This window comes from Bactrocera dorsalis, chromosome 2 (genome assembly GCF_023373825.1).
Source record: "Bactrocera dorsalis isolate Fly_Bdor chromosome 2, ASM2337382v1, whole genome shotgun sequence".
Taxonomy (NCBI): Eukaryota; Metazoa; Arthropoda; class Insecta; order Diptera; family Tephritidae; genus Bactrocera; species Bactrocera dorsalis.
The window spans coordinates 7,881,278-7,905,405 of NC_064304.1; the positions used below are offsets into that span (position 1 = coordinate 7,881,278).

The window sequence follows — 24,128 nt, forward strand, 5'->3', positions numbered from 1 at the left end:
AGCAACATGGGGGAATTGTATAAGCGAGTAAAAACAACCCCGGTGTGCTGTTAGCAGCACCGTCTACCCCAAAGAGACCGTAATATTAAAGTCCAATTCATATTTACACAACGTTTTGTGCTGTTGGTGTTATGTGGGGCGTGAATATAATGAATGAATGTGGCAGAGGAGATTGTTACTGTGTTTAGCAGACGAGCTTATAAATGTTGCAATAAATGTACATTGATGGCTATATAAATAGATTCATTTCACAGTGTATTTTCTTGCAAAATTTAAAGTGGTTAAGTAGTTAATATGTATATAAATCATAGAGTCTGAGCTGTAGATTAGAAATATATTTCTATTGAACTAATAAATGCGAGCCAATGTCAGCCGGGAGTGAATGAAGGACAATTATCCCATAAGTTTCCGTAATACTACCGCGAACCAGACGACACCAACGCAAAACCAACGCCAACAGGCTGTGATCATTTTACGTATTGTACTTAAAAAATTGTCTCAAAACACCAAAAATTAATAAAAAGAAAAAAAAACAGCAGGAACTATAAATTGTGCATAATTTTCTTGATAAATTTTATGAAATCTTGTCCGTTTATCTGAGATAATTTGAACGAAATGAATGACCGTGTCCAGTCATTGGAACATACTCATGTCCAGAACGTTTCTCTTGAAAGCTCGTAATCCCGGCTCATCAGATATTGTCATCGTGCATGCCTCTAAGTAGAACGGGGTTTATGGGTGACTAGTAGAATTTGGTCTTTGATCGTCAAAGGAAGAATTTTCTTCTCAATTGCTAGCCATTCCCAAGTAGCATCTGTAGGCAAGAGTCATTCGGCGTTGGATACTCTTATAAAAGAATGTATTTTCTACATTTAGCTTTGCAGCTAGAATTATTTTCTCCAGCAATAGATTGAAGAGATCGAACGAAATGGAGACGCCGCCTTGTCTGAAACGTTACTTGGTGTCTAATTTCTCGGAGAGGTCCTTCCCGAAAGTTAGTTTACACAGCCGTATTTGTTTTGCGGAAATACCAAATTTTTGAAATTTGAAATCGACCAAGAGGTGGTGTGTGCCGATCATATTTTCACAGGTCTTTTCAAGATTTTACGTATGCTAAATATCATAGTCATAGTCTAGTCAGTTGTTGATTTTCTAAACCTGAAGCCACACTTATAAGAATCAATCAGTTTATTGACGGTGGGCTTTAATCTTTCACACAGTACACTCGTTATAACCTTATATGCGATGTTGAGGAGGCTTATTCCACAGTAGTTATCACAGATTGTGGGGTCTTCCACTTTGTAGATTGGACAGACCACACTTAAATTCCAATCGTCGGCATACTTCAGGTCTACGTGAAAAATATTTAGCTACGAGCTAAAGCATTTTCAATCTAACTGTTTGTTTGGCAATAATCCTTAGTCATAGTAAAAGAAAATACTGTTCTTGTCGAAGCTTATCCAATGATTCAATTTTTTGTGTATGGACGTAGATAGGTTCAAAACATAATGGGTTAAATCATTTAGACATGACAATCACACGATAAACTTTTGAGTCCCAAATTTGTTACGTATACTCTATAAAGTTAACGATGGGATTATTAACAATGATTATATAATAGCAGGTCTATAAGGTTTAGGTATTTTTATGGAAGCATTCGAAAGTAGTGCGAAAACATTTAAAAGTAAACAAAAATTAATGAGTATTTGAACTTGATATGGAAACTTTTTTTATTACTTTAAATTTCGAAAACTAATTAGAAAAATTATTATCATTCAATTAACTTTTTCGAGAATTTTGTACACCATTACCAAAAAAGGATTTTAGTTTAACTCAAACCACTCAATTTTGTCGTCGCCATCGCAATTTAGAACCCTTTTTAGCAATACGGTGGACATTAATTTATTCTAATGCATATGTAAATTTGGAATTTGTTACTCGACTTTAGGGTATTACACAGAACATACACATATTACTAAAAATAGAGAAGAAAGAGTGGAAGAACACGCCTGTGGAAAAGTGGAAATCATTACCTTGAATCACATCCGCTACGTTCACCAATTCCCAGAGCGCCTCTATTGTACATCTGCTTTTAGAATGCTGATGAATCGGCAACACTTTAAGGTCAGCTCCCCCACAAAGTGCTTTTTGGCAATTTGGCAGTCGTCTACTCTAAATACATACATATATACACATCTCTCAATAAGTATGCTTTGTAACGGGTGATTTTTTTGAGGTTAGGATTTTCATGCATTAGTATTTGACAGATCACGTGGGATTTCAGACATGGTGTCAAAGAGAAAGATGCTCAGTATGCTTTGACATTTCATCATGAATAGACTTACTAACGAGCAACGCTTGCAAATCATTGAATTTTATTACCAAAATCAGTGTTCGGTTCGAAATGTGTTTATCGACAAATTTTGTTCAGCGATGAGGCTCATTTCTGGTTGAATGGCTACGTAAATAAGCAAAATTGCCGCATTTGGGGTGAAGAGCAACCAGAAGCCGTTCAAGAACTGCCCATGCATCCCGAAAAATGCACTGTTTGGTGTGGTTTGTACGCTGGTGGAATCATTGGACCGTATTTTTTCAAAGATGCTGTTGGACGCAACGTTACGGTGAATGGCGATCGCTATCGTTCGATGCTAACAAACTTTTTGTTGCCAAAAATGGAAGAACTGAACTTGGTTGACATGTGGTTTCAACAAGATGGCGCTACATGCCACACAGCTCGCGATTCTATGGCCATTTTGAGGGAAAACTTCGGACAACAATTCATCTCAAGAAATGGACCCGTAAGTTGGCCACCAAGATCATGCGATTTAACGCCTTTAGACTATTTTTTGTGGGGCTACGTCAAGTCTAAAGTCTACAGAAATAAGCCAGCAACTATTCCAGCTTTGGAAGACAACATTTCCGAAGAAATTCGGGCTATTCCGGCCGAAATGCTCGAAAAAGTTGCCCAAAATTGGACTTTCCGAATGGACCACCTAAGACGCAGCCGCGGTCAACATTTAAATGAAATTATCTTCAAAAAGTAAATGTCATGAACCAATCTAACGTTTCAAATAAAGAACCGATGAGATTTTGCAAATTTTATGCGTTTTTTTTTTTAAAAAAGTTATCAAGCTCTTAAAAAATCACCCTTTATATGAATATATACATAAGTATATACTTAGATAGAGCCAAGGTGTACGTGCTTCATCAGCGCAAACCAACCCTTAGTGTAACTACATCAGACGAGCTTTCCTCGTCTTCCCTCTCCATTTGGATTACTAGAGCTGAAGTTTTAGAAAAAAACGACTGATGAACATGAAACCATTTCCAGCACGAAGGTACGACATGAAATTTTCGTACCTTTAGCTATTTTCCCCCATCACTCATACAGCCCCAAGCGAAGTTGCTCCCCCTTAAACAAAATAAATTTCAATAGGCATTTCCAGGCTCACGCAAGGTTGCTGTGTTTACGTGTGTATTGGCATATTTTGAGGCTTGCCGCTGTCTGGTGATGCTAATGATAATTTTATATTTACGGTGTCTACTAGCTACAGTGGCGTGTATAGGATTTTGAAAGAATGAGAAAATGTTGCAAATCGGAGCTGCAAATTAAACGTGACACACAAATTAAAGATAAAATAAATATATTGTATGTACATTTTATGGTACTAAAAATGATAAAATCTGTGATTTAATGTCTTTTTCATTGCAATTTGTAAAAAAAATCGTTAACTAATGATGAGGTTTATGTTCCCCCTTAATCCCCTTTACAACGACACTGCTCTACATATACATATGTATATATTTATAGGTAGATGACTTTAATATCTGATGTGCTGTTGGCACATACGAAAATTAACATTAAATTTTTGGTTTGATTACCTTCAACCGAACCACCACCCACCACCCACCATCGCCAGCTCACATCGAAGCACTGTTGCAAAGAGTTTGTAACAAAATACACGGAGGGTGAAACGGCAGCTTTTCACGCTTTAAAATGTATTCGTGTTGCCGATTCTGTTTTCTCTCTTTTTTTGTATTATGTTACCTTAATAGAACGATGAGACATCAAAGATTTGACGTATCGCCAGGGTTTCGGTGTCACGTTTTAAAGTAACGACGGATTATTTCACGTTTAATTCGATATGAGAAAATTTTGTTTATAAACAAGTGTATCTTATTAAAGACGAAAATCATTTGAGCATAAAATACGACATTTAAATTCTGCACACAGTCTACAGGAGGCACTTAAAGCTTTGTGATCCATGGCATATACTGCATAATAACGCCATAATACAGGCATGATAGCGGCACGTAACGTCATAAACAAAACAAGCTGTCAAACTTTCATAATAATTATAAACAAAGACTTTCGTTTTCTCTTTAATGACGTCACGTATCAATGTATTCTGCCAAAAATATTTCAAAAATAAATAATGTGACGAAATTGTAATAATCTCTACTTCTATCATACACATCGATGGAAAACGCTTTCAAACTGCGGAATTTATCAGTTAATTAAAAAAATTCCAGCTGATAGCCGAAACATTTTTAATCTCACAGTTTCTTAAATGTCTTACTTCACACTAATGTTTATTATCGAAAGAACACTCTTTGGCATATATTTTTTGATCCCTTTCTCTCTTTCATAAATTGACCGCGGCTACGTCTCAGATGATCTCTCCGTTGAGTCCAATTTTCAATGACTCCTTTGAACATTTTACCTGATAACTGGCGAATGACACGCGTGATGTTTTGCTTTAGGGGCCTTAATCGAAGCGGGATTGTCCGCGTAGACTTTGGACTTTACATATTTCCACAGGAAAAATGTCAAACGGTGTGATATCACACGATCTTGGTGGCCAATCGACCGGCTCAAAAACTGAAATTATCTGTTCACCGAACTGTTCTCTGAATAAATCCATTGTTTGATGTGATGTGTGGGAAGTGGGACCGTTTTTTTGAAACTAAATGTCGCCGAGATCACGAGCTTCTATTTTAGCCATCAGATAGTCGGTCATTGACGGTTACGTTCTCACCGGCATCATTTTTGAAGGAATGTGGACCGATAATTCCACCGGCCCACAAACCACATCAAACTGTTATTTTTTCTGGATGAAATGAAAGGTCTTGAATCTCTTCAGGTGACTCTTCGTCCCAAATGCGGCATTTTTGCTTGCTTACATACCCATTAGGCCAGAAATGCACCTCATCGCTGAACATAATTTGGCTCGAAAACGTCGAATCTTCTCGGAACTTTTCAAGAGCCCAGTTCTTGCACAAGCTGTATTTTGTATACTTTCACTTTAAGATCTCGAATGCGCCAAGTCGTTCCATACATCAGTCTGAATTGCCGCGAACGGCACCGAATCGACTCTTCACGGTCTTCGTGTACTTTCTTATCTACGCCTGCTATATTTTCTTCACAGCGTACTAGTAGACGTGGTCTATTCGGTCGAATATTACCCAATAATGAATGTTGGGTTTCAAAATGGATGATGGTATTGCGAATACTATGCTCAGTAGGGCGATTATGTTGACCATAAGTTGAGCGAAGTGCGCGAAGCACATTCTTTACAGAACGTGAATTTTCGTAATAAAGTTGAAAGATTTGTAAACTTTGTTCAGGCGTAAGTCTTCCCATGATGAAATGCCAAATAATGAACCAAAATAACATGACAGTTTGACAATACTCACGGATGGTCTGTCAAAAAAGGCAATTGAATAAAGTACCTCTACTTGGAGCACTTGTCAAAACAGTAAGACGGTTCACAATTCCATTTATTAAGGCAGAGTGAGAGAGCGAGTCAGAATACATTTTTGGCAATTTGGTAGTTAACGGAGAAACAGTTAAATAACTGCTTTAAAATCAGTCGATTCCTGTAAGACTGATTGTCTTCACATACATAGGTCTAAGATATGAACCACATAATAGTGATGGATATCTTATATTATATTGGATTTAGCGGTATATGAAATGAAGTTATTATGGACATATAAATAAATAAACATTCCGATTTTCAGGGGATATTAAGAGCTAACAACCCTGAAAAATCAGGTTGCTACACTGAGTGTTTGAAATCAACCCATTACTGTCAGGTGTATGTTTTGCTTCCTACAGTTTTTTTGTTTGTTGAAAGTTAATGTCAATACTTGTAAAAAAAATTATTCGCAAAACAGAATCTTAAGAAATCTTATTATCTTTTGCTGAAATGTCTAATATACTGCAAGCAATTGCACCAAGCCATTTGCGACGGCTCCAACAGCGGCAACACAACCGAGTCAAAGTTAAAGGAACATTCTTCGTACGTCAGTTTAGAATTTCATTGACGGCTGCTAACAAGGAAACCCCAAATAGTAGTACAAAGCCAATTCAGAAAGAAATGCGGAACAAAAGCAACAACACAAATAAAAGATTTAGCAGTATACGCAACAATAATGCGGAAGCTTACCAAGTGTTGGCGCGGCCATTTGCGGGACGGCAAAGCCAGCGCTCAACATTATTGTACGCCAAATCCGCAATGGATTTACGGCTCAATTCTTGTGTGCGTGCCGTGCGCTCCCCCGCCTCATTTGCCGCGCGATTCTGCAGCTACGCCGGCACAAATACTGGTATAGGTAAGAAAATACGTTAACCGAATGAATGAAACAATGAATGAAAGATTGAATGAATGTGTAGCTGAAACTCACGTTCAGCGCCAACGAAAAACTGGAGAACTTCAAAAAATGCGGCCAACAAAAGAATCGTAACGTACGCATTGACAATGGCATGACCCTAGTAGCACCCACAACCCAGTCAACAAGAACAGGCGGCAGCACCAGCACCAGTCGAGCAATTGGCATCTCAGAGAAATGGGGTTGCTGCATTGCGAAGTGGTGGCATGAGCGTGAACTTGGCATGTGGCAGCAGCCCACCCGCCGAGCACTTTGACATATTTTGGGGTTCAGCCCCGATGAAGCGTGCTGGTGACTGCGGTTGCCGTTTACCAACTGCTAGTAGCTGGTACTGTTGCTGTTGCTGCTGATGTTCACGGCGATGCCAATGTCGTCGCTGTTGCTGTTGCTATTTGAAGCTGCTGGTCTTTTATTGGACTCGCTTTTTGTGTATTTCTTGCATGGCAGGGATTTGTTTTGCCATTTAAATTCTTTTCCTTCATTTGCGCTGGTTCTTTATTGTTTGCTATGGTCTGTGGTTAGCTGCAACGAACACAATGGGGCGAATCTGGGCGCGTATTTTCATGGCTCTTGTTAAATTAGAAGCAGTTACAGCAAAGCAATATTTCTCGTCAGGATTACATTTTTATCGTTTAGTGTGACAGACGGCAGCCGTTGCTTGTCATTTAAATGCTGCACAGTTGTTGGTGTGCGAGTGCATGTAGTGACTGGCAGTCGAGTCGGCAGATACAGCCAGCAAGCAAGCGTGATTTTTGCCGCTTAATCATGTTAGTCGGTTTATTCAAGCATTTTATTACATGTGTCGAACCGCCTGCCGTCTGTCGCTTGCCGTCTAATGGGTGGATTGGGTGTGGAGTGTAGTGATACATACCTGGCATAATTAGATTTTCTAGACGACCATATAGATACCTCAAACATGTACATAACTATGTATATGTTAATGGGTATGTAGTTGCCTGAGTTATTGACACCTAATTACCCACTAAAAGTGGTTGGGGTTCTAATGAAATTTGCATTAAAATTATTAAATAACCAAAATGTTTTACAGAAGTCCTTCCACATTGGCAAAAATTTTAAAGCAGTAATATTGAACAGCAAAAAAACAGCTCTCTCACAGAAGACATGTTGAATAAATATATAAATGACGTCGAGTTGAGGTGAGAAGAGATGATTCACATCGTAACTATTTCATACGAGGAACACTTATCCGGCCTTTGAATGGCAGCGAACACATAACACCTAGAGATGGAGAACCCGATTCCCCAATCGATGACGATAGAGCAAACGTTCCATTGCCAGACCACGAGCAAGTTCGAATAGCAATTTTTCGTCTGAAGAACAACAAAGTGGCGGAGGCCGATAGATTGCCGGCCGAGCTATTCAAATACGGCGGTGAGAAACTGATAAGGGGCTTGCATCAACTTCTTCGTAGAATATGGTCGGACGAAAGTATGCCCGACGATTGGAATTTGAGTGTGTTCTCCACAAAAAGGGAGACCCCAAAAATCTGCGCAAAATACCGTGGGATAAGCCTCCTTAACATCGCATATAAGGTTATATAAGCGTAGTGTGTAAAAGACTAAAGCTCAACGTCAACAAACTGATTGGACCTCATCAGTGTGACTTCAGGCCAGGAAAATCAACAACTAACCAAATATTCACCATGCACCAAATCTTGGAAAAGACCCGTGAAAAAAGGATCGGCACACGACACCTCTTCGTCAATTTAAAGCTGCTTTTGACAGCACCAAAAAGGAGCTGCCTTCATGCCACTATGGCTGAACTCCCCACGCACCACCATAAGCTTCTCTATGTATGTACAAGTAGTATACTATGAGTTGTCCTCGTCCGAATGAACGAAAGCACTCCAGCGGAAGAGGATGACCTCCACTCCGTTGAAAAGACCAGGTGGGGAAGGACCAGACTACACTTGTAATCTCCAATTGGCGCCAAACAGCGAAAAGGAAGAAGGACTGGCGCACTGTTGCAAACTCGGCTATAACCACGTAAGCGGTAACTACGTCAATAAAGAAGAAGAAAAAGAAGAGGTTTTCTAAAGTATAGTTCCGCTCAACTTCAGTCCACCTTTACTGCAAATGAATTAAGTAATATAATTCGTCAGTTATTGGCTGAAATAAAGCAGCCGCACTTCCCCCCTCCCACTCCATTGACCATCTACAGTATTAATTACTTAATTTGAATTTACTACCCCACGCACCACCATAAGCTTCTCTATGTACAAGTAGTATACTATGAGTTGTGGCAGTTCCGGCGCCTGTTTTTGCCTTTCCTTTTTCTTTATTGTTTTGTTGTTTAGATTGTTAATATTGTTAGTAATGTTGTTGCCAATGTTGTCTTATGGCGCATTACACGCACCCATCAACGCGCTGCCTGCCGGTAACTCCAAACATTAATTTACTATCAAAACAGAGGCCAACACGGAACGAATCGGTACCGTGCCAAGGGGTGTGGTAAAACAGATCAGATAACGAGGGATCTAACGATGCCAATGCGCTTCCATTGGATGCAAGTGCGCGTTGCGGCAGTCGCTTGCCGTTTGGCGGTTGGCAGTTGTCGGTCTATATTTGTAACAATAGCAGAAGAACTAGGCACAAGTACAGGGTGGGGAGGAACATGGAGTGTGGCGTGTGCTCAAATTGCTGCCACGTGACTCTATTGTGATAGTGATGCCCTCGTTGCCTTGGTTAGGTAGGTAAAAAAGGATAATAAATTGCATTTAATTTGACTTCATTGTGGTACCCCTTTAAAACTGATCAGGGTGCAGGCTAGCACTCGACGGAGAGAAGCAATTCCAGCAATAAAATTATTACAATAGGTAGATAATTCATTATCTTAGGTACATATCTGTATGCATTCATATTATTTATGTTATTCGATTGTATTTATATTTATGAAAATGTTAGAATAAATCCTTAAGCGTTTAAATTCCGCAGTGGTACAAGTGGTTTTGGAAACAATGATTATATTTTTGGTTAATCGGGATTCTTTATGTAGTTATATGCGACATTATATGTATTATATTATGATGATTGGACCGAACGTGTAACCCTCTCTAACTCACACTTTTTTTGCCATCCCGTGAAGCGACAATGACTGATTTTTTGATTCCGTTGTTGTTGGTAGCGGGTAAAGTCATCGAGGTTATCGGACATAAACCCAAGAAAAAAGCTGTTTCAATAGAAGTAGTATTTCCTGTTTTCTTTAACATTAACTTGGATTTTAAATACATTTGTGCTTTACAAAATCTAATTATTTATATTTTTACCCACACAGTATAAATATTTATTTACATCTACAGACATAACCTTGCGCACATACATGGTAATCAGGTTCGCTTCAAAAACTGACGCAAAAACTCAAGTCACCGTTCTTGTCGTCATAACCATGGTTGATTTAAGATTTTTAATAAGATGTCAAAATGACGTCTAAAGCCAGACACCCTGCTGTGAAGCTACGGCACACGGCTAAGAAATTTTACTAACGGGTGATTTTTTTGAGGTTAGGATTTTCATGCATTAGTATTTGACAGATCACGTGGGATTTCAGACATGGTGTCAAAGAGAAAGATGCTCAGTATGCTTTGACATTTCATCATGAATAGACTTACTAACGAGCAACGCTTGCAAATCATTGAATTTTATTACCAAAATCAGTGTTCGGTTCGAAATGTGTTTATCGACAAATTTTGTTCAGCGATGAGGCTCATTTCTGGTTGAATGGCTACGTAAATAAGCAAAATTGCCGCATTTGGGGTGAAGAGCAACCAGAAGCCGTTCAAGAACTGCCCATGCATCCCGAAAAATGCACTGTTTGGTGTGGTTTGTACGCTGGTGGAATCATTGGACCGTATTTTTTCAAAGATGCTGTTGGACGCAACGTTACGGTGAATGGCGATCGCTATCGTTCGATGCTAACAAACTTTTTGTTGCCAAAAATGGAAGAACTGAACTTGGTTGACATGTGGTTTCAACAAGATGGCGCTACATGCCACACAGCTCGCGATTCTATGGCCATTTTGAGGGAAAACTTCGGACAACAATTCATCTCATGAAATGGACCCGTAAGTTGGCCACCAAGATCATGCGATTTAACGCCTTTAGACTATTTTTTGTGGGGCTACGTCAAGTCTAAAGTCTACAGAAATAAGCCAGCAACTATTCCAGCTTTGGAAGACAACATTTCCGAAGAAATTCGGGCTATTCCGGCCGAAATGCTCGAAAAAGTTGGCCAAAATTGGACTTTCCGAATGGACCACCTAAGACGCAGCCGCGGTCAACATTTAAATGAAATTATCTTCAAAAAGTAAATGTCATGAACCAATCTAACGTTTCAAATAAAGAACCGATGAGATTTTGCAAATTTTATGCGTTTTTTTTTTTAAAAAAGTTATCAAGCTCTTAAAAAATCACCCTTTACTTTGCCACTGACAACAGGATATAAAGTAGACATGAACCAAACATTTTATAACACATATATTTTTAAAACATATTATTAAAGCAAGACAAATCTAATAAAAAAAATCAAATATGTACATATGCAAGCATTATAAGAACTTGGGTTGTCGTTGTTTGAATTATAAAGAAGAAATAGATTTCGAGTTCAATAGTCAAAACTTCCCGTAACTTCTCTATTTAATTATAATGATCTATAGAAATAATTAAACGATTTGCTTACTTATCTTTCTGCTTTCAGGATGGCGCGATTCGCTGCTCTCTATACCGAAAAAATGGCTTTCCACTGCAGAGTCGGTCGACGAATTTGGCTTTCCCTGCGTAAGTGTTAACAAACAGTTATATGTTTTTTAATTGGTCATAAGTGTATTTGATTCGTTTTGTCACATATTATCTTTAATTTGTATGCTTACCAGAGGGGTTTTAATATTGCGACTAAAGACGACCAGACCCTATAAATAAAGGCTGAGTTTATTTAACAAAGTCCCTCATTGTTTGAGATATCTTACAGAAATTCTGTACATGTTTTTTTTTTTCTCCCGAATAATCTACTCAGTTGTTGGAATCGCCAATATCGGAAAACTATCGACTGTCATACAAGCTGACTGATCCAAATCCCATTCTTGTATGGTAAACTTTTTTTTGTCTAAGAATATGTCTTATGCATCGAACTTTTCCTGTTCATAGATTTCAGAACAATGATGCGGTTGATAGGTTAAGCTACAATGATGAGGTAATCGGTGAGATAATACACATTCGTGCGACAAAAATTACAGAGATTGTGCGGAAAGTAATGGGATTGATTTTCTTTCGCCGCGACTGTATTTCGGAGAGTGCGCGCACCGACTGGATTCGGTAGAGGGCGCTCCTAGCTAACGAACGAGCGTCGAAGGTCGGTAAATCTGTAACAAAGATGTTTGATGTGATCAAGCAGGCTTTACCAGATGTTGCTTTAGCAAGAAGTAGAGTGTTCTGGTGGCACCAGGCTTTTTTGGAGGGCCGGGAAGAGGTCGCTGATGAATGAGAAAATCCAAAGTGAAAACGATGCTCATTGTCTTTTTTGACATCAAAGACATCGTCAATCAAGAATTTGCTCTTCCTGGACAAACCGTCAACGCCAAGTTTTACGTGGAAGTCCTCAAGAGACTCAAACGAAGGGTCAATCGGGTCCGACAAGACATTGCAGCCGATTGGAAGTTGCACCACGACAACGCCCTGGCTCAGACCGCCGTTCTTGTGAACAGCTACCTAATCAAGGAAGGCATCCCAACGATTCCGCAGCCGTCCTACAACCCAGATGTGCCCCTCTCGGCCTTTTTTTGTTTTCTTTGTCTGAAAAGACCGATGAAAGGCAAACATTTTGAGACGGCAGAGAAAATCCAAGTAGCCGAGGTGCATCTCAAGGCTATTCCGTAAAATGCCTTCCGTTTGGCCTTCAATGCTTAGAAATCGCGCTGGCAGCGCTACATCGACGCAGAAGGACCCTTTTTTGAAAGTTTTGAAATGACTGTAACGATTGGTTTAATCAATTTTTATAAATGGACTCAGTCCTATAACTTTGTAGAATAAATAATATTAATTATTAATAAATTCAAATTTCGCAATTCGAATGCAATATTTAAGTTTTTAAGACAAACTTCGAAAATGAAGAAATTACTAAAATAAAATAGATATGTATTGTCCAATACCTAGACACAAAGCAGAATTTACCGTGTTTTGCAATTACTTATTCCGACTTATGCATATACAAAACAGAATTTGAACATCAACAACGTATGTACATATGTAACACATGTGCCTTCCGTATGTATACAAATGTCCTTATATTGACGTGGTCCTAAACAAACAGGCCACAACACATCACGAAAGCCAAATATACATACATATGTATACCTTCAACCCCAGCGCTTAAGAAATACACCAGTAATCCTGTTTGATATAATTAGTAAAGCAAATAATGAACAAATGTAGGATTCTCCTTGACAACCCAATAATCTTCCCACTTTTAAATTTCTCTTTTGTATATTTCTGCATCTCCATCAGACAATTTAAATCGATAAATTACTTTGAGTTGACAAGTTTACTTTTACCAAATAATTGCAATCACTTTGACAAACATAAATAGTAAAGACATGCAGAGAAACGGGCTCAACTTTGATCAATTTATAAGGGCTGTGAGTAGTTATAGATAAATTTCATGAATTTTCGGACGCATTTTACTTCTAGATACCAAAAATTTAATACACCCATTCTATTTTGGCCACTATCGCAGTTGATGGTTGCGCCATCTGTTGTAAAGTCAAACAAACTTATAGGGGTATCTTTAAAATCTAAAGGACAAGAATTTTTCTCATCTCGATTATCACTGTTACCATTATATATTTTTAGTTTGTTCATATAATATAATAATAATTTTTCTATTGAATATTTTTAATTGTAGGCACTACCAAAAGTACCAGTCCCACCGTTGGAGGAGACCATGGCTAATTATATACTTGCCATAGAAGCTTTCACGACACCGGCAAAACTCGAATGCACGAAACTTTTGATTAAAAAATTTATGGGTCCAGATGGTATTGGACAAAAATGTCATCAATATTTAATGGACAAGCGTGAAGCTGAGGATAATTGGGTGAGCTCAACCTACATGATATGCTAAGTCTCACTTTAACCAACTTTAGTGATTGAGACATATAAATTTGTTCCTGGATACTCGTATATAGAGTTATTTAGGAAAACTTAATCTACATATTTACGTCGTGCTCAATTTTTTGTTCACAAACCGGTTGTATAAAACAGGTTATATATGAAAACGTTACCAATAGCAAAATAGCTTAATACTCAGCCGCTTTTCTGTCAGTTGATCCGTCGAATCGAATAGTTTGGGTAAAAACTTGGGCATTCTGCAGAGTCTAGTAGTGCATATAAATCGCAAGTAGAGTTTACAGAAGGAGGGTGCAGATGCCATTTTTAGTCGAAAATGTCCTTTCGAATGTAACTATAATCAAACTTCAACTTATGTTTTTTTATATTTATAATGAACTTTAATGAACCAAATATGTGCCATTTTGGTCGACCACTTTTTACCATTTTTCAGTGTACAACTTTTCTGATTTCTCAGCGAAAAACTGCGACAAGTAAATTTCACCGGCTTCTCTTGAAGCCAACTTTACTCCATTAAGGGAGTTCTGCATTGACCGAAACAAATGGTAGTCGGATGGTGAAAGGTCAGGCTATATGGTGGATGCATCAAATCATCCCTGCCAAGCTCTCATTACTTCCCGAGTCATCAAAGATGTATGTGGTCTAGCGTTGTCGACGACGGAGTCCTTTCTGTTGATCAGTTCTAGCCGTTTTTTTCGATTACTTGCTGCAATCTCATCAGTTATTGACCAGACTGGACCACCTCATAGTGGATGATTCCTTTCTAATCCCACCAAACACTCAACATAACCTTTTATGGCGTCAATTCTATCTTTTCGACCATTTGTTGAGCTTCACCACGCTTGCACCATGATCTTTTTCGTACATTATTGTCGTATTTGTTCCACTTTTCGTCTCCTGTTACCATTCGCTTCAGAAATGGTTCAATTTAATTTCGTTTCAGCAAAGATCTTAATTCGCTCCATTAAATTTTTCACAAGTAATTCAGGTGGTACCCAAACATTGAGCTTCTTTTTGTAGCCAGCCTTTTTAAATGGTTCAAAACCGTTTGATGATGAATGTTAAGTTCCTTAGTGATGTGATGGCTGCTTATATTATGGTCCTGGTCAATCTTTTCCATAATTTCATGGAATTTTTAAACGATAAGTCGATAGAACGGAAGCGAGCGAGTAATGGTGCTACACGAAGTGATACAGCATCGTCTACATAAACTTCACTAATTTCATTGATGGCTTGCGTGGCTTTCTTCCCTTTTTTATACAAAAATTTCAAAATATACCAATGATTTCTGCCCTTCTGGCTGACATTACACCGTACGTACCGGTTTATTTTATTAAACCCTGAACAATGTATATTAAATTTGTCACTTGAAACACTCGGAAGGAAATGTCGGAGATCCTATAAAGTATACATATATAGTATATAACTGATCAGCTTGACGAGCTGAGTCGATTTAAGCATGTTCATCTGTATGCGTTGTAGTATCCGTCTGTCAGTCTGTACATAAGCGAGAGTTTTTGAGATATTAATTTGAAGTTTTGAAAGAGTCATTTTTTCCCCAAGAAACTTATTTGTCGAAAACGCCGATATCAGCCCATTATACCATGTAGCTGTAATCCAAAGTGGTCTATCAAAATCGAGTACTTGTTGGAAAACTTTTGTATAGTAAATATAATCGATTTTATATATTAATTGTTAAAGGATATTTTTGGTTGCAAATCTTTTGATAATGAAATAGTAGATAATTAAGCAATCTTTTCAGACTGGTACAGCATTTATTACATTCTTTCTGAAATACATAAGCAGGATTCTTTGCAATGAACAAGATTTAACAATTTTTTGTTATTGCATTTTAAACATTTTTGGTCCTTATGCACTTGGTGGAGTTAAATCAATCACTGGTGGTGTTGCTGCTGGTGTTGGAGGTGTGGGTACATTCGGGGCCGAAGTTACTGGAGATGGGGGTCCGGGGTATGTAGTGTTGGTACTTGGAGCACTTGTTGGGCTTGCAGTTGGAGGCGTTATCACTGTAGTAGCAGTGGCCGAAGTTACCGTGGTATTGGTACTAGCAGTTGTCGCTGTAGTTGGTGCCTTTGTGGACGTGGTTTTTGTGGTGGAACTTGTGGTACTTGGATAGTTCGGTGTTGGATAGCCAGTTGTTGTGGCTGGAGTTGTGCTACTATTACCACCAGAATCACTACCAATTGGAACGCAATTGGGAGTATTTTGTGTTTTGAGATTTTCGCATACAGGAGGCGGAATATACTCGTTGCATTGGTTGCATTGTTGGTAAACGTAAGTGAAATAATCACCACTTGGACATGGTGTCAACACTGGATTTCCCACGCCAAAACAGGTGTAGTAAGTACTTTGATTCGCATAATTGGGCCATTTAATGTAAATGTCATTTATATCACAAGCCGGCTTCAGTTCCGTAGTGAAGGTCTTAAGATTAGGGCATTGCGCAGTTACGCATTGGGCCGCTAATATGACGCAAAGAACTGCAATTACTGAAAATATATGAAATATCGTATATATGAAATATCGTATATATAACTCTATATAAAAAAAAGTTAATAATTGAAAATTTAAAGCTCATATTTGTGAGCATTAAATAAAATGGAATCTGGAAAACGTTCTCAACTCAACTCACCTGTCTTCATGTTGTCGTAGTTGTGCTGTACGCTTTGTTGGAAACACTGACTTCTGTTACCCATTCAATCCGTTTATATGCGAATTCATTCCGTTTAACAATCATGCGACAGACAAGCAATTTAATCAGCTTGTTAAGTCTTGTTAATACCAAAGCTTGTAATTGAGCGGCAATTGACATTTCCCATGCAGAGACTGATTTTAACATTTCTTTATTAAAACTAATCTTGCCCAGATTCTCGGTAAGCATGTATGTATGTTTGCGTTACTCCTTATCACTTAGCATGAGTACGAATTTTGTAATTATTCTGCTTATCGGAGGTTGAAGTAATATTAACATGTATGAGAAATTCTTAAAATTCGTAAGATGACATTTTATCAAGCAATAGCTTCCAAAAAATATCCGGAAGCAGCAAAGGAAGATTGATAAAATGAATCGATATTTTTTTATGTACAGACATCTGAACCTAATGTTGTATACGCTTCACATAATTCGTTTTTTTAAGTTTTCCATGGAGAAAACTCTCAATATGCAATTAAGAAAGCTGAAGAGTTCGATTACTATGCCGAAAAAATATGTAACACTTATATAATCTCACACCAAGCATCGAATTATTTACTTATTACTACTATATAGCAAATGTCGGAATCACATTTTAAATACTTTACAGTACAACCAAACCTAGTACAAATATTTATTTTAGTTGAAATGGGATAATAACCACAAATATCATATGATGCTTCATCATTTAAAATTCGTCAGATTGTTTCACCTTACAATAGCTAAACCAAATTCTAATGAGAAGATATAACGAGTGGTCCAAGTGACGGTACTTTTTTCAATAGCCTTCTTTGACATATCGCGCGTGAGTCGTGTTAAGCTGTCATGTCCCTTTTTGTTCAGTATTGTTTGGCATTTCATCATGGAAAGACTTACCTCTGAACAACGAATTCAAGTACCATAAAGAATTAGTTTCGCGCGCTTTGTTTAACTTATTTCTGGCACAATGGGTATGTAAACAAGAAAAGTGTGGCATTTTGGTCGAAGAGTCACTTGAAGATATTCAAGAGCTATGATTTCAACCAGAAAAAACAACAGTTTGGTGCGGTTTGTGGGCCGGTGGAATCATCGGTCTAAATTTCTTCAAAACTGATGCCGGTGAGCAGATAATTTCACGTTTCAGGTCGGTCGATTGGCCACCGAGATTGTGTAACATTACACCGTTAGACTTTTTCCTGTGAGGATATGTAAAGTCTAAAGTCTATGCGGACAATCCTTCTTTGATTCAGACAATTACCAGACGAAATGCTGAACAAGTCATAGAGAATAAGACTCACCGGATGGACCATCTGAGATGTAGCCGTGGCCAACATTTGAAAGAGATAATCTTTAAAAAATAAATGCCAAACGATATTCTTTCGAATGTTAATCAGCCTTCCCTTTTTCTCTGTTTTTTCTTTAAAAAAGTAGGGAGCCTCGACATGGATCACCCTTTGTAAGAAGAGGAAACTTAATTATATCAGAAATTTTCAGAAATATTTTTAAGTCACCAGATATCGAATGAAAAGATCTCTGTTTGAAAGATATTGGAGAATTTGTGAGGCTATAAGAAAAATTCGGATTAACTGCAGCTTCCATTTACCTAATACATATCGCTCATTTGCTGCAAGACCGGCATAAATCAAAAAACGTGATTTTTGAGTTAATGCTGCAGAATTGTTCGTTAAATCATACTTCATGTTGAGTCAAAAATTCATATGAATACCTCTTATATGCTTCGCTTGAGAAGAGGTGTAAGGTTGGAGTCGTCGTATAAGGTTGTATTAAGTTGAAAACTTTAAACGCGTTTTCTGGCGAATCGATTTTTTTGACTTATGCCGGTCTTGCAGCAAATGAGCGATATAATGATTTTCGTTGAGTTTATGTCGTGTATATGTCAGTATGTGCGATATCTCAACAAAATAAAGTGTATATATCTTGGACATACCTTGATTTGGTGTAGTAAACGGGCTATAAAATTGTATATAGGAATAAAGGAAGATATATGTACGAGGAGACTGTAGAAACGTCTAGAACAGGGCACCCGGGAAACAATGAAGCAGCTCTTGTGCACTTGTCCCGCATTGGCAAATTTACGCTATAAGTATCTGGGGTCCCCACTGTATGATAGACCATAAGAGGTATAGACAGTTAGGCCGCAGAGTCTGTTAAAAAGGCATCTTAAAGGATGACTGCTCCTTTTGGACCTAGCAGCTGAACTCCTTCCGGTATCGCAAAGCACCAAAACTGGTTTATGCATGGCTTATTGGCCTACCTGATTAACATAATCTAACCTATATGTTCTGCAAAGTTATAATGCATTATTTTATTCTATAATCAAGAGTATTTGCCGCACACGCGGTTAAAGGAATTTCTGAGGTCATCGTTTTGCACCTTAGGTTACTTTATTGGCCGTTTAGTAAGAATCTCTAACTTTTTTGAAAATATAATGTGGTCTATGTTCACCGAAGCTAGGTTAAATTCAAATTCCTCAAATCTGTGTAACAATCTGAGGAAAAGTTTGGTATAATTTAAGCTTTTTTTAGAAAAGAACTACCACCTATTAAGACTTCATGTGATTAAGTTTCTTTCGACACCTGAGTTGATGCTTGAATTGCTTATTATAAAGTTAAATTAATACCAAATGGCTATATATCGAAAGTATTTTTCAGCAGGAATTTATATAGACCAAATTTGTTCTCATGTAGTTCCTATTGATGAAAATTCAGTTATATTTTATATATATATGTATGTTTAACCAACATAAACTTATAAAAACAACGAATTCTTACTATGAGTGGATCTATGGATAAATATTTGAGAGGAAGGAAACGGCACATCCTACTGCCCTGTTCCATTTGTCTACCGAAGTAATGAGATCTAATGCAAAGAGCAAGAACTTTGTAGAATAGACTTGCATTACAGTCCTAGCTGTAAGTTGGAAAATATTAAGGTTAGAATCCTTCACTTACACTTCCTTACAGAACCATTTAGAAAAAGCACATCAAGAATCCACTACTCCTAAAGTAAAACTTCAACCGAAATGCGGTTAATCAGTTTATTATATAATATTTATGTAGTATTGAAATTCCGCTTAATTAACTGACTGTGTACATAAAGTTATACTGAAAATTAAATTGAACCAATATAGGTACATTTTATATCGTATCCTACTCTTTAGGCTGTGTTGGCGGCTTCTTCGGCGTTGGTGGTTTTTTTTGCGATTTTGCATCGGTTTTCGTTGGCGCTTGTTTTTCTGAGGGTTTAACTGGTTTCTTCTTATTATCTGTTGTCGTCTGTTTCTTAGTTGGTGCCGAGGGTTGTTTCTTTACCGGCACTTGAGCTTGGGGCTTGACGGGTTTCTTGACGACTGGTGGTGTTGGTTCTGGCGTGGGTGGTAGTGGCACTGTGACAGCGTTCAATTGTTGGTTAGATGGTTTGAGCTTATTAGGTAATGAAGGCTTCACTGATTCCTCTTGAGTTTCGCTAGGGATTTCACTTGCATCGCTATGATCACCATGTGGTGGCTCAAAGTTAAATGGCTTAGGATTTTCAGCAGTTATAACGGGAGGCTGCTGTGGAGCCGCAATAATTGGTGGTTGATCATCGGTGGGGTATAATGGCTTAGGCAGGGAAAATACATGGGCTGTTTGCTCTTGTACCTGTACTGGTGAACTTGTTGGTAAAATATTAATTGGCGGTGCGGGAATATAACGTCCGGGGGCTGTACACGATTGTAGCACAAACGTGAAAACTTCACCTTGTCCACAGGTCATCGTAATTTGTTTACCTCCAACGCGATTGCACACATAGTAGTCTGAACTACTGTAGTAGCTTGGCCAACGTATGCCCATCTCATCTTTAGTACATTTCAGTTCATAATCTACGAAGCCTTGTGCCACAGCTGCCAGGCAAAGGGTCGTAACAATCAGCGCGTATCCTAGTTAAATGGAAAAGATGTTTACTATTTAAAACCGTTACACTTTTATGAATTTTTTAATAGTATTGTTTTGAATCACTTTTCTTTTTTGTTTTTTTTTGGGGGGGTTTTCTTCTATATTATATCTTATATTGAAACTCGTTAGACAGCCTACCTCTCATTTCTGGCTCTGTGTGGTGCGTTTACTTTGGTCCTGCTGTTTCGTTCCTAACGAATCCAAATGAAATTGTTGAACTGCTTGATTTTTACAAGTGATCTCATTATTTATAGTGACATTTTTTGTTTATTTTTTCTTGTCGCAGCTATTATTTCCTGGCCAAAAATATTGCTCTACAGATAGTGATCTGATTGATTTTAATTGTATCAGAAAATTTGTCAATCTTATCTTTCCGATATCATTCATTTCTTTAACATATTCTACTACACATTCCACAATTCTATCGCTCAGTTACAACTCTCGTAAAAATATATTCGATTACCCAAAAGCAGCACTATCTGTAGTACCGAAAAGGCCACACCTAAATTCAATGATACATAAATTACAACTGAAAGAAATGTTAAATTTAAAGTGCAGAAACAATTTCTCAGATAAAAGTAATTTCATTGAGGAGAGCACGATTTTATAGTCATTATTTTATTTTTGTGATCATCGCTGAAGCAACTGAAGACTCGGTACATGAAAAATGGGCTAAAAAAAAACTCTGTCTTCGACTATTGACATTATATAAATAAAAGTGTTAAAGATTAAAATATGCATATCGGCAAATCGCAACCAACTTCACATTGCCATCATTTCTTTTCTATTATTTAATATCAAAATATATATTGTTTCAAGACCCTCAAAACAAGCGTTTGTTTTCACTCTGTCCACCTCATTTGTATGAAAATTTAAGTGCAGTTTTTGACGAACACTGTGGATGGGGGTCTAGCTTATAACTTAATTTCTTCATTTATCCGTCTTTTGACAAGCTAATAAGCGATGTTCAAAAAACGTGGTACTCAACGAATTATATGATCCTATTGCGAAAGACTTCCACCGGCGGGTACTGCGTCGAATACTCTCAAACTCCAAATCATCCATAACCGCTCTCTCTTAATTTGGTGAACTATGTCAATATCGCAGCTTAAGGCTAGATAGTCGCCGCTTCGTCCACCGATTTGACTTGTGTTACATATCTCATGGTGACCATGAGTGAAAAAATGTGGTTCACTCCACTTTTGGCGAATGTGAAGGAGCGACTGCAGGCAAAGTACGACGCATTTTGCAGAGTAATTGGGATCTCGGTAAATAGTAGCTTGTTTCTGGTCTGTAGGTGGAATGGGGATTAGCTGGACCGATGGACGCTTAGATGTTAGCGGTGTGGTCTTCACTAGTCGGAGTGCCAAACTGTTAGGATCGTTCGCGCGAGGTTTGTTTAGGCGGCGAAGGCGCAACTGGCTGCCAGACACAAAGTATGGCAGAGGTTTTAGATGGGCCTCGAAACCTACCAAGGTGGTTAGTGTGTCTACTCCATACTGCCAAAATAGTCGGCATTTTCAGAGCGCTAATCAATGCATTGATTTGATGCTGTTTGCTTTTGAGCGCCGTGGGGTAAGTGTGTATTCAAACCCTAAAATTCTCAAACGGAAGCTGTATCGCAAAATTATAGGTGCATAATAGGGGCACAAATAATTCATTTAAATTTATGACCAAATTCAGCCACTTTTTTATATCAACAGTGTTTTTCCTCACCAGGAAACAATGTTTTATCAAAACATGAAATTCACATTTTTTCAATGTAAACAAATATATCAAAGGTGGCATCACTTTGAAGCTCTGATAGTATTATCTTTGAAGCTATAACTCTAAGGCAAGAAAAGGGATTTTTTGTTAGAACTTCGATCTTTCGGTCAGGCGAGTGACTTTTCAGTGACAAGACGAAACATAAAAATATTAATTATATATAATGTATAAATATTACGGATTTTTTGAATTTACTTTTAGTCCATAATTTATTTCATCTACGTCAGTAACTTGACCAGCCAAGAATTAGTCCCGAGCAAAGTTTGCGCTACTTTATTTCCGACTAATATAAATAAACTCATATATGTACATACATACTTAATTACTTATGACCTCTACATTTTATGAAACTTATACTGTCTATTAATGAATATTTTAAAAATTTTGTAATTAGAAAATTGCGTAAATCATCATTATCGGATAAATCAGAAGCATTATTTTACCCCTTTATAAAATGTAGGGTATGCCAGTAAACTGAAAATATTTTAATTTAATACATATTTGTTTTTTAACTCTTCAATTTCCACACTTATTTCTGAATGAATTCAGAGTGCCTCTCTGATAGTAAAAAACCATCTAACAACATATTTTTATCGTAACATCAATCAATTGCGGTATCGAATAGAAACAATGGCAGTCTTTACGAAGATCAATGACATTGTGAAACATTTTTGAGTATTTTCAACAAGCGTTATGGAAAATTTGAAAAATTATCGGTTATCAATTTAAATTACGCCAATTACAAGTGTTTCTAATGACATTTTCAAATACAAATTTTTTACTTATTGTTGAATTATCACAGTTGAAAATCTTTTCGTACTAAAATTAAATATTATGTTAATAAATATTTATCTCGCACCAAGAAAATTGTTTTCAAAAATAATTTCTTAGCATAAATATTATTTTATGTACTATATTTTGAACGCCAACCTCAACACCTGACCCCGATGCATATTAAACTTACAACAATTTCATGATACGCCAAACCACGAATATCGAAAAAAACAATGCACGTTACTTTGGTTTTCGAGCTCCTTTGGCGTAGTTTTTTTTAGTTTCGGCTCGTTTTTTTCCCTCCATTCTGATGATTGTAGACTTGTTTGCATGTAAGACTCATAAACCCATGTCTCATCGGTAGTTATAAAGCTCTACATGATTGTGGGATCGGAATTCTAACGATCAAATACGTCCAAAGGGACCTGTTTACGGCGTTCTTTTTGAAAAAAAAAATCAGTTTTATCGCGACAAGTTGAGCAAGAACGCGTTTCATACCTAAAACATCCACCAAAACCATTCGAGCGGACTCGCGAGAGATGTCGAGCTCTCTTGCCATCTCTCTAACACCTGCGTGACGATTTTCAAGCACCATATTCTTCACTTTTTAATATTTTCACCAGTTGAAGAGGTCGTAGGTCGTCCAGAACGACCGTCTTTGAAGACTTTGTACCACTCGTAGGCTTCTGTTTTTGATAAAACTGAATCACCGTAAGCAAAATTTGAAATAAATTCTATTTTCAACATTTTTTGCTATTGTAAAAATCGAATTGCACTACGGAAATGAGAAATTGCACTTATATTTGGCACAGTAATTTTGATATATCATTTAATAGCAATTTCCGCGTACTTTTTTGTCATAATGTATGATATATTCCTAAACCATCTTTGGTGCCAAAATTGCTCTTTCTTTTGCAGGCTTACAATTATTGGCTAAATGACATGTACATGGATGTTCGTTTGCCTCTGCCAATCAACTCAAATCCCGGCATGCCAATGCCACCCGTACGTTTTACAACGGTGCACGACGTGGCACGCTTTGCAGCACTCCTATTGAGCGGCATTATGAAGCATAAGGAACTACTGGACAGGTATATAACGATACAAATATACATAAATATATATGCA

At 37.6% G+C, this 24,128-nt stretch overlaps 3 protein-coding genes across 3 annotated transcripts in view; 1 reads left to right on the top strand and 2 right to left on the bottom strand.

The window, feature by feature from the left end:
* The window catches only part of LOC105222102 (choline O-acetyltransferase), a 79,030-nt gene that overhangs the window by 43,309 nt on the left and 11,593 nt on the right, over positions 1-24,128 (top strand). Inside the window, exons 2-4 of the mRNA XM_029548633.2 lie at positions 11,389-11,468; positions 13,588-13,779; positions 23,919-24,091. Coding sequence (XP_029404493.2) covers positions 13,627-13,779; positions 23,919-24,091 — 326 coding nt within the window. The 5' untranslated portion in view covers positions 11,389-11,468; positions 13,588-13,626. The remainder of the gene's footprint in view (positions 1-11,388; positions 11,469-13,587; positions 13,780-23,918; positions 24,092-24,128) is intronic.
* LOC105222089 (peritrophin-55) lies at positions 15,557-16,606 on the bottom strand. Its single transcript, XM_011199273.4, has 2 exons — positions 16,465-16,606; positions 15,557-16,321 (listed from the first exon to the last, which is right to left on the bottom strand). Exons 1-2 carry the CDS (start codon positions 16,526-16,528, stop codon positions 15,681-15,683), a joined length of 705 nt encoding a protein of 234 aa, XP_011197575.2. The 5' UTR covers positions 16,529-16,606; the 3' UTR covers positions 15,557-15,680.
* On the bottom strand, positions 19,548-20,754 carry LOC105222088 (uncharacterized). The gene is made up of 2 exons (XM_011199272.3): positions 20,598-20,754; positions 19,548-20,443 (listed from the first exon to the last, which is right to left on the bottom strand). The coding sequence occupies exons 1-2, from the start codon at positions 20,602-20,604 to the stop codon at positions 19,674-19,676; spliced, it is 777 nt and encodes a 258-aa protein (XP_011197574.2). The 5' UTR covers positions 20,605-20,754; the 3' UTR covers positions 19,548-19,673.

Coding starts and splice junctions, on each gene's coding strand:
- LOC105222089 (XM_011199273.4), bottom strand. CDS start 16,528: ATGGGTAACAGAAGTCAGTGTTTCCAACAAAGCGTACAGCACAACTAC. Junction 16,322..16,464: donor CTACGACAACATGAAGACAG/GTGAGTTGAGTT, acceptor ATATATTTTCAG/TAATTGCAGTTCTTTGCGTC.